This window comes from Carcharodon carcharias, chromosome 30, assembly GCF_017639515.1.
Source record: "Carcharodon carcharias isolate sCarCar2 chromosome 30, sCarCar2.pri, whole genome shotgun sequence".
Classification (NCBI taxonomy): domain Eukaryota; kingdom Metazoa; phylum Chordata; class Chondrichthyes; order Lamniformes; family Lamnidae; genus Carcharodon; species Carcharodon carcharias.
The window spans coordinates 11,937,764-11,950,199 of record NC_054496.1 but is presented as its reverse complement, the minus strand read 5'-3'; the positions used below and the strand labels follow the sequence as shown (position 1 = coordinate 11,950,199).

Genomic DNA, 12,436 nt, shown 5'->3' with positions numbered 1-12,436 from the left:
TGCAGTCAACTGAAGAACAAATGACCCTTTTCGCACTACACACACGCACACATAGAAATCACATTGTGGGGGTGCTGGGTGGCCCGCGAGGCAGTGACGCCACCCATTGTTGATCAGCTCAAGGCAACTTCTACCGACCCAGGAACAAAATCCAAATCTATTTTCCTTCATTTTAAGTGACACAGAATTAAAACAAAAAAAAATGTATTTCTCATTTTTCAAACAGGTGAACTCAAAAGGAGCAAATTTAGAAAGGAATATTTTTAAATTCCAAGTTGTACAAATTCCTCTACCACCCCCCACCCCCCCTCCCCCCTCCCCCCTCCCCCCTCCACCCCCACAACCTTCTGCCTAACCCAGGGGAGCCCTGAGAGTGGGGAGCACACAATGGGTCATTGTGACAGATGGTGCACAGCGAAGGCTAACATTCATACATATTCAGCTCGGGAACGTTTCCCAATCATTTAGTCACCGTTATCACCATTCCCATCATCTGACTTTTCTGTTGAGTCCTCATCTTCCTCCGTGGTGCCCCTCTCCTCCTCCTCCTCCTCCTCCTCTTCCAGGATGTCCTCTTCAATGATATCATTCACATGACACTCCATCAAGCTCCCCTGACTCAGGCAGGTTGCGATGGTGGATCCTGTGCTGTCGTGCTCCGGACTCGGGAACAGAACCTTCGGGAGCCCTTTCTGAAGCCGGCTGCGCGGGTGAACACAGTGGGTCCCTTGGATGTGGGGTTCTGAGAAGGAAAGGGATTGGTTGGGGGTCGGGGGGGGGGGAGGTGTTAGGGAGTGGAAAAGATAATTTGTCCCTGAGTATCACACACCAAACTTGCATTTACATAGCGCCTTTTGCCAGCTCAGGGGATCCCAAAGTGCTTCACGCCCAATGACACGTAGTTGTTGTTGCAAGTTAGAAAATATGGCTGCCAATTTGTGCACAGCAAAATCCCACAAGCAGCAATGCGATAATGGCCAGATAACCTGATGGTTTAATTGTGTTCATCCAGGAACAAATATTGACCAGGGAGAACTCAAAACAGTGCCCTGGGATCTTCCACACCCACCTAGAGAGGGCAGATGGGACCTTGGTTTTACTGACTCATTCCCCCAGTGGAGCCTCACAGCCTAGACTTGGCATGGCCTTGGAGGTCAGTAGGCCGAACAAAAAGCAGAGTACCAGCATCTTGACCACTTGAAGTGCCACCCCTGACACAGGAAGACTGCGGGGCAGACTCCCTTACAAATGGGATGGGGCAGAAGAGAGGGGTGGGTGTAAGGAAGGGAGGTAAGGAAGAGGATAAGCGGGCAAGGGGAGGCCGGGGGGGAGGGGGAGGCAGTAATCTCTGGCTCCCACAGGTGACCACAGTGGATACCAACTGGCACCAGTGTTGGCTTAAGACGGAGGAATTGCTGTGGGAGGCGGTGGGTGGCATGGTGACTTTGTCACCGGGCTGGTTACCCAGAGACCCAGGATAATGCTCGGAGGACCCAGGTTCAAGTCCCACCATGGCAGATGGTGAAATCTGAATTCAATAAAAATCTAGGATCAAAAGTCTGATGGGTAAAAACCCACCTGGTTCACAAAAGGAAGGAAGGAAGGAAAGCTGGTCTGGCCTACATGGGAGTGCGGAGTCACAGCAACGTGGTTGACTCGTAATTTCCACTAAATGACAGCAATTAGGGATGGGCAATAAGTGCTGGCCTAGCCGGCGATCATTGGTGAGATAAGCCCTGCCAACAAGGGTCACAATCATCGTGTGCCTCGAGCAGCTCAGCTGGTGGGTAGATCACGCTGACTGGTTTCAATCTCCAGTCCGTGCTGCGCTGGAACACCAACCCCAGCACTCTTTAGGTAAGGGAGGGTGGGAAATTAGCCAATGGAGCCCCATTGCTGAGGATTATTCAGCGTGTTCACTTGACCCTTTTGCGGATTGGGCTGGAGTGTCGGTCTCCACCCTATCCTCGCTCAAGATGAACGACATTCTGACACTCGCTGTCAAGACACGATTGCCCACTTATGTGAGACACGAGGGCGAGGGGGGAAAAGGGTCGGAGCCTGACAGAACCAGACTCCAGTGAGGAAGCAATGCACCAGGCAGAGAAAACATCGCCAAAAAAAAAAAAGCACAAAAAGAGACTGAAGGAACCACCTCACAAGGCCGGGGGACAAGAGCTGACCTTTGCGATTGTAGCAGTCCTCCGCGAAGCAACTGTGGGGTCTCGGAGTGCGAGGGCCCACTCCCTTCTTGGGTGGAAGGATCCGAGTGGGGGTCACACGGCCGCAGCAGATGTAGCAGGGAGCGGGCAGCCCCATCTGTCCAAAGCCCCTGTAGGCGAGAAGAAAAGTGCAGTGAGAAACATTGCAGTCGGGTAGAAATATCGACAGTGGACGCGGCTTCACTGGGTCAGTCAGAAAAGGAGAGGCTTTGTGGCTCAGCGTCTGTCAATAATGATGTGGGAGCTCCGTATGTGTGAGTGATGGGACAGGAGCTGCACAGCTCCCCGTGATGGTACAAGGGAGGTCTCCATTCGAGTGACCTTCCCTTTAGAATTATACCCCGCACGGATCCAACTGCTGACACTCCCCATCCACATTACCCGAAGATGTTGCCACAATGCTGGCAGTGAAATTCAGCGTAGCCCCACATTTTATCACGCGGCACCGGGTCATACTTCATCTTGCACCTCCGACACCTGGAGACCTGAAGAGAGACGAAACAAGAGGTCCCAGGTCAGCGTCTTCAACAAATTACTATTATCGTGCCGGGCATAACAGGGGCACCTGTTCCACAGTTGGGGAGTCTCTGGACTAGAAACTCCCTCCCCTTTTCCCACACTGTGACAGTGATGCCAGTGGTGGGCGATTCAAGAGCACGAGAACTAGGAGCAGGAGTAGACCATTCAGCCCATCGAGCCATTCAGTACGATCATGGCTGATCTTGGGCTTCAATCCCACTTTCCCGCTCACCACCAAACCCCCCTCCACCACATCCCTTAATTCCCTGACACATCAAAAATCTGTCCGTCCCAGCCTTAAATATATCCAACGACGGAGTATCTACAATCCTCTGGGGTAGAGAATTCCAAAAATTCACAACCCTTTGGGTGAAGACATTTCTCCTCATTTTTGGTTGGAGGCTCACACTTTAATGTCCAGCCACATTTACTGTCCATTTACGAGTACCCACCACCCCCCACTCCCATCATTTCCCCACTTATTGCTGCTCCTCCCCCATATACTGGTGCCCAATTGTCCCATGTACTGATGCCCTCCCCTAATTTTGCCTGACAGAGTTGGCTAACAAGGAGTAAGGGCCAATCAGGAATAACTGAGCAACACTGGGCGCTATTGAACTGGATGTTCTCAACACACCTCCCCATCCCACCCCTCCACCACCAATTTTCTCTCCTCCCCCAATGAAGGCTTATGAGGAGACACAGACACTGTCCATCGTGCTAGGACCCAGGCTGTATGGGCAGGCTGACCAACTACGAGGTGGGATGTCACGCTCCCGATCACTCTCATCGATCAATGTACGGGGGGGGCCTAACTGGATGGTGATCAGAAGCAGGAAGGCCGGGTAAATTCACCGTCCCCATCCAAAATCAGGGATACACAGAATCCCAGTAGCCATTCCTGTCTATGGCCAAAAGTCAAACCTGAGACCACCATAGTCTGCGCCGGCCAGTTTTTGTTTTGTAGTACGTAGTTCGTTCGGTAGTGGTGGGGGGGGGGGTGCGGAAACCATCAACTGAAACTTTACTCAGAACTTCTTGGGAGATGGAAAGCCAACCCCCCCTCCCTACCTGTTTTCTTTCAGGTACTCTCCTCCACCAGTAGCTGTCGCACTGTCTGCAAGCAAACAGCTTCTCCTCCCATGGAATCAGTTTGGCATTGGCCTGATTAAACAGTTTCAGATTCTTCTCCGTTAACTTCGATGCTAGTTTCTGGGGATAAAGGTGGGGAGGGGAGATTAAAGATTTTTTTATTTTAAAAAAGAAGTCCCATTTCACAGCCGGTCCTCAGCTTTTCTCGATGCCTTTCACCTTCCTGGTGGACTTTGGCTGTGAAATGACATTGCCACTGTTCTCAGTTCCAGCCAGAGTACGACTGACAATGTTTCATATTTACTCTTTCATGGGATGTAGGCATTGCTGGCAAGGCCAGCATTTTGTTGCCCATCCCTAACTGCCCTCGCCCCCGAGTGTCCTGCTCGGCCACTTTAGAGGGGCACTTAAGAGTCGACCACCTTGCTGTGGGTCTGGAATCACATGTCGGCCAGACCAGGTAAGGATGGAGGATTTCCTTCCCTAAAGGACATTAGTGAAGCAGATTGGTCCTGAGAATTATTTTTTGAGATCTGTGGGCTGGTTAGTGACGATTCCCCACCCCAGGAGAAAGATGAAATCATATCTCCATGCTGCAGTGTGACTATTTGGAGACCAGCGAGCTAGAGAGAATACGCTGGAGCTTCCTGGCAGTCTAGGAGGGTGTGCGCCAAGATAGCTGGCCGAACACCTTCTGTAACGTTTGTGTTTAATGTTTATGCTTCTTCCAGGTAACCTTTAAAAATCACACCGTTCCGCTAATTTTCTCAACCCAGCCAGGAACTGGGGAACTCACTCACTTTCATGCTCTTTGGTGAAACCTGAATCTCTCGTCAACAGTGACTGGTCTGGGATCGAAGTGCTTTTCGAAACGTCCACAAGCTCTTTATCTGCTGGCTTGTCAGGAGCAATGAGATTTCTCAGGAAAGTGAAACTTTTCATTCCGATGACTGGAAGAAACACCGAGGCCTGCTTTTCCTCTTCAATCTCATTCGCAATGAAAAACTGTTCCATTTGCTCAACATAAACTACAAAGCCCATAGTAACTGGATCAAAAGCCTCTGAAAGCCCCTAATAATGATAATCCCAACCTCGTCCCCATTTGAAGTGCTTTGTCACTTTTTAAACAATTAGTAATACACACACGCAGCGAAAAAGCGTAAACATTAAACACAAACATCACATCTTCCGCAGGGCACACTGCCATGTATCCTCTGAACAGCCTTACTCAGAACTGACTGGCCGCACTCCACAAAATCGGCCTGTGAACTCGAGCTCCACTCATCTTTGGGACCCCAACCGCGTACGAACATATGAATGAGGAGCAGGAGTAGGCCGCTCGGCCCCTCGAGCCTGCTCTACCATTCAATAAGATCGTGACTCGTCTGATTGTAACCTTCCGCCTACCCCTGATAACCTTTCACCCTCTGTTTATCAAGAATCTATCTACCTCTGCAGTAAAAATGTTCAAAGACTCTGCGTCCACTGCCTTTTGAGGAAGAGAGTTCCATAGAATCACAACCCCCGGAGAGAAAAAAAATTTCTCCTCACCGCCAAGTTAAATGAGCGACCCCTTATTTTCAAACTGTGACCCCCTAGTTCTAGATTCTCCCACGAGAGGAAACATCCTCTCCATATCCACCCTGTCAAGACCCCTCAGGATCTTGTATGTTTCAATCACGTCACCTCTTACTCTTCTAAACTCCAGTGGACACAGGCCCAGTCTGTCCAGCCTTTCCCCATATACCAACTCGCCCATTTCCGGTAAACCACTTGAAGCAAGAGCTCAGTGTAAACAACCACCACATCAGCTATAACATTCGCCATCCCCGGTGAGTCAGACCGGATCCTACCTTTACGTCAGGATCCTCTTTAATTATCACTTTCGGGCTCTGGAACAAAAGGAGATTTGATTAATAATCGGTAACCAGGGGTATAGGTGGCCGCAAGACAGCGACACTGCCGCTTCCTGCCACCACCTGTACTTAACAGGCCTCGACCTGCAGGTTGCCAACTCCAACTAGACATATTCCTGGAGGTTGTCTTCCTACCTCCGACTTGCCTAGCCCCTGCACTGCCCACCATTGGCTTGCTAATACATGCATCCTCATGAGGATCCATGGCCATATGGCAAACAAATAGACTCCGTTCCCTGATTGGATGATTCCTGTCCCCCCCCACCCCCACCACCGACAAACATGTTTTTTCTTTCCCGCACCAATGGTTTTTGGTTAGCAAAAGAAAATTGAAAAAAAAAACACCCAAGTTTTTCCCTTGGGGTTTTTTTTTTTACTCGCCCTGGAGACTAGTCTTCGATTCCTGGAGGCTCCAGGGTAATTCTGGATAGTTGGCAAGCCTACTTCTGCCAACCACTATGAGATTCAGCTGACTGGCTGGCTTTTTTTTTTGAAGTTTTTTGAAGAATCAAGATTGGGCTCACAACCTATCCCATGTGGGGCACCGGTAAATCGCTCGGCACGTAACTTCCGTTCAAGTCTTTTCATGCCAGCAGCAGGGACAGGTGCTCCGAGGATCAGCATTTTTCTTACCAAAACAACTGCGCAAGAGATGACTTCACTCTGAGCAAACGTGGTGGAGATCCAGTGTATTGGGTCTCAGTCGCTGGGCGTGGTCGCAATAGAAAACTCTTTCAAAAGCCACTGTGGTTCCTCCAACCCTCGACGGTCCTGCTGGACCCACCACGTTTCAAACTGTTTCAATCTTTCAGCTTTACATGTGTTTTTAATATGAGAACGCGTAGCAAACACTGGAGGCTACAACCTCTTGGAAAGAACCCACAACTGTTCTGACAAGCAAGGACCTGCTTCAAAGGCAATTTTCTTCACTCTTTGGTGGGATGTAAGCATCCCAGGCAAGGTCAGCCTTTGTCACCCATCCCTAATTGCCCTGGCTGCCTCGACCATATCAGAATCAACCCCATTGCTGTGGGTCTGGAGTCACATCTAGGCCAGACCAAGTAAGGAGGGCAGATTTCCTTCCCTAAAGGACATTAGTGAACCAGATTTTTTTGCTTTTACAACAATCAGTGATAGTTTTGTGGTCACCATTGCTGGGACTAACTTTCAATTCCTGATTTTATTAACTGAATTTAAATTCCACCAGCTGCCCAGATTTGAACGCCTGCCCCCACAGCATTAGCCCAGGCCTCTGGATTACTAGTCCAGTGACATTAAAACTACTCCACCATCTCCTCATTATGATTACTTAGATTGTGTTAAAGTTTTGGAAAATATGAAACTCAGCCAGGTACGGAGATATCCCTGGGTTCCCAACTGTCTATACTCAACAGTTACCCCAGACTTCGGAAAGGTTGGTTACCACTTGGCTGAAGTCTCTTGGGGCTGAGGGGTCAAGAGAGAAGGCAACTGGATTAGCTTGAGCTGTCCGACAGAAGCTCAGGTCTCGTGGTCACTTTCAGCTCCCAAGTAATCACGTTCTGGACCCACCTTATTTTTTGCTTTCCTTTCCTCAGCTTGAAGTGTCTCAATAACGCTCTGCAGAAAAATGCGGGAGTTAGTGACGACTGCACATCACCGACCATTGTAATTAGAAGCACATCACACAAAGTGAGACGTCCGCCATGTTGGGAGAGTAACTCAGGCTGTGTTGCTCAAGCACACCTTCCCCTGACTGGTTACAGGCGCTCAACTGGACTCCTCGGCCGGAATTTTACAGCCCCATTGCAGTGGGGACAAGGCCCCATGCAACACACTCTGAACACCGTTGACTTTAGCGTAAAATTCCTCCCTTTGTCTTTGCGACCTCTTGTTCCTGATCAAAAGCCTCCTCACCCCTGAGCTCCTGGGTACACCTTCAATCTCACTGTTATCATTCAAGCTGGAATGTGGAGCTCGCCACCACAGGGAACTTAGAATGCATTGAAGGGGAAGCTGGATAAACAAGAGGGGGAAAGGAATAAATGGGTTGATGGTGCTAGGCCAGGAGGAGACTCGTGTGGAGGAGCACAAACACTGGCACAGACCGGTTGGGCCTGTTCTATCGCGTAAATACAAGATAATTCTGCGTCTAATTAAGCTGAGTGTTGTAGTTTGTAAAATAGCTGCCCAACACCTGTGTGGTCCCCTGTGATTTTATGTTCATCCTAATTCCTGCCCGTGTCTGGGCTGTTGGTGCCCGGGAATAAAACATTTTCTGCTCTATAAGCAGAGGATCAAACCCAACTGAGCCACTTGTTAGATTCGTGCGTGTGCGTGTGTAGCTCCCTTTATTCAAACACAGAATGACAAGCGAACATACAAGGAAGGTCAGAGACAAATCCTGGGCCAATAATGGAAGGGGTGGAACACACACAAACACAGATACACACATACATGCCACACACACACACGTAAATACATACCGACACACACAAACACAGACACACACACACACACGCCACACACACACATAAATACAAACCAACACACACACACATAAATACACACCGACACACACAAACACAGACACACACACACACACACACACACGTAAATACATACCGACACACACACACGCCACACACACACATAAATACACACCGACACACACACATGTAAATACATACCGACACACACACACGCCACACACACACATAAATACACACCGACACACACACAGTAAATACACACCGACACACACACACGTAAATACACACCAACACACACACGTAAATACACACCGACACACACACACGTAAATACACACCGACACACACACATGTAAATACATACCGACACACACACACACCACACACACACATAAATACACACTGACACACACACACGTAAATACACACCGACACACACAAACACAGACACACACACACACGCCACACACACACGTAAATACATACCGACACACACAAACACAGACACACACACATAAATACACACCGACACACACACACGTAAATACACACCGACACACACACACGTAAATACACACCGACACACACACGTAAATACACACCGACACACACACACGTAAATACACACCGACACACACACATGTAAATACATACCGACACACACACACGCCACACACACATAAATACACACCGACACACACACAGTAAATACACACCGACACACACACACGTAAATACACACCAACACACACACGTAAATACACACCGACACACACACACCTAAATACACACCGACACACACACATGTAAATACATACCGACACACACACACACCACACACACACATAAATACACACTGACACACACACACGTAAATACACACCGACACACACAAACACAGACACACACACACACGCCACACACACACGTAAATACATACCGACACACACAAACACAGACACACACACGTAAATACACACCGACACACACATGTAAATACACACCGACACACACACACGTAAATACACACCGACACACACACACGTAAATACACACCGACACACACACACGTAAATACACACCGACACACACGCACGTAAATACACACCGACACACACACACGTAAATACACACCGACACACACACACACGTAAATACACACTGACACACACACACACGTAAATACACACTGACACACACACACATAAATACACACCGACACACACACAGTAAATACACACCGACACACACACAGTAAATACACACCGACACACGCACACACGTAAATACACACCGACACACACACATGTAAATACACACCGACACACACACACATAAATACACACCGACACACACACACACACACACACAGGTAAATACACACCGACACACACAGGTAAATACACACCGACACACACACGTAAATACACACCGACACACACACGTAAATACACACCGACACACACACACACGTAAATACACACCGACACACACACACGTAAATACACACCGACACACACACATGTAAATACATACCGACACACACACATAAATACACACTGACACACACACACGTAAATACACACCGACACACACAAACACAGACACACACACACACGCCACACACACACGTAAATACATACCGACACACACAAACACAGACACACACACATAAATACACACCGACACACACACAGTAAATACACACTGACACACACACACGTAAATACACACCGACACACACACATGTAAATACACACCGACACACACACACGTAAATACACACCGACACACACACGTAAATACACACCGACACACACACACGTAAATGCACACCGACACACACACACGTAAATACACACCGACACACACACACACACATAAATACACACACACGTAAATACACACCGACACACACACAGTAAATACACACCGACACACACACACGTAAATACACACCGACACACGCACACACGTAAATACACACCGACACACACACACACACACACACACAGGTAAATACACACCGACACACACACATAAATACACACCGACACACACACATAAATACACACCGACACACACACATAAATACACACCAACACACACACAGGTAAATACACACCGACACACACACAGGTAAATACACACCGACACACACAGGTAAATATACACCAACACACACAGGTAAATATACACCAACACACACAGGTAAATACACACTGATGCACACACACATAAATACACACCGACACACACACACACACAGGTAAATACACACCGACACACACACAGGTAAATACACACACACACACACACACACACACACAGAGGTAAATACACACCGACACACACACACACACAGGTAAATACACACCGACACACACGCACAGGTAAATACACACAGGTAAATATACATCGACACACACACACACACACACACACACGTAAATACATACCGACACACACACACGCCACACACACACATAAATACACACCGACACACACACAGTAAATACACACCGACACACACACACGTAAATACACACCGACACACACACGTAAATACACACCGACACACACACACGTAAATACACACCGACACACACACATGTAAATACATACCGACACACACACACGCCACACACACACATAAATACACACCGACACACACAAACACAGACACACACACACACGCCACACACACATGTAAATACATACCGACACACACAAACACAGACACACACACATAAATACACACCGACACACACACAGTAAATACACACCGACACACACACACATAAATACACACTGACACACACACACGTAAATACACACCGACACACACACGTAAATACACACCGACACACACACACACACGTAAATACACACCGACACACACACACGTAAATACACACCGACACACACACACGTAAATACACACTGACACACACACACAGGTAAATACACACTGACACACACACACGTAAATACACACCGACACACACACAGTAAATACACACCGACACACACACACACGTAAATACACACCGACACACACACATGTAAATACACACCGACACACACACACACAGGTAAATACACACCGACACACACACATAAATACACACCGACACACACACAGTAAATACACACCGACACACACACAGTAAATACACACCGACACACACACACGTAAATACACACCGACACACACACACGTAAATACACACCGACACACACACACACGTAAATACACACCGACACACACACACGTAAATACACACCGACACACACACACACGTAAATACACACTGACACACACACGTAAATACACACCGACACACACACACGTAAATACACACCGACACACACACAGTAAATACACACCGACACACACACACGTAAATACACACCGACACACACACATGTAAATACACACCGACACACACACACACACACAGGTAAATACACACCGACACACACACATAAATACACACCGACACACACACGTAAATACACACCGACACACACACACACGTAAATACACACCGACACACACACACGTAAATACACACCGACACACACACACGTAAATACACACCGACACACACACATGTAAATACATACCGACACACACACGCCACACACACACATAAATACACACTGACACACACACACGTAAATACACACCGACACACACAAACACGTAAATACACACCGACACACACACACCTAAATACACACCGACACACACACATGTAAATACATACCGACACACACACGCCACACACACACATAAATACACACTGACACACACACACGTAAATACACACCGACACACACAAACACAGACACACACACACACGCCACACACACACGTAAATACATACCAACACACACAAACACAGACACACACACATAAATACACACCGACACACACACAGTAAATACACACCGACACACACACACGTAAATACACACCGACACACACACACGTAAATACACACCGACACACACACGTAAATACACACCGACACACACACACGTAAATACACACCGACACACACACACGTAAATACACACCGACACACACACATAAATACACACTGACACACACACACGTAAATACACACCGACACACACACAGTAAATACACACCGACACACACACACGTAAATACACACCGACACACGCACACACGTAAATACACACC

General features: G+C 47.9%; 1 protein-coding gene across 2 annotated transcripts in view; it reads right to left on the bottom strand.

Annotated features, from left to right (window-relative positions):
* Window positions 1-330: 330 nt before the first annotated feature.
* The window catches only part of LOC121271421 (shiftless antiviral inhibitor of ribosomal frameshifting protein homolog), a 24,194-nt gene continuing 12,088 nt past the window's right edge, over window positions 331-12,436 (bottom strand). Inside the window, exons 4-9 of one of the 2 annotated variants that reach the window (XM_041177424.1) lie at window positions 7,301-7,348; window positions 5,687-5,725; window positions 3,813-3,953; window positions 2,604-2,707; window positions 2,184-2,332; window positions 331-742 (exon numbers count right to left, since the gene is read on the bottom strand). In XM_041177424.1, coding sequence (XP_041033358.1) covers window positions 465-742; window positions 2,184-2,332; window positions 2,604-2,707; window positions 3,813-3,953; window positions 5,687-5,725; window positions 7,301-7,348 — 759 coding nt within the window. In that variant the 3' untranslated portion in view covers window positions 331-464. The remainder of the gene's footprint in view (window positions 743-2,183; window positions 2,333-2,603; window positions 2,708-3,812; window positions 3,954-5,686; window positions 5,726-7,300; window positions 7,349-12,436) is intronic. The other variant, XM_041177425.1, reaches the window with a different exon arrangement.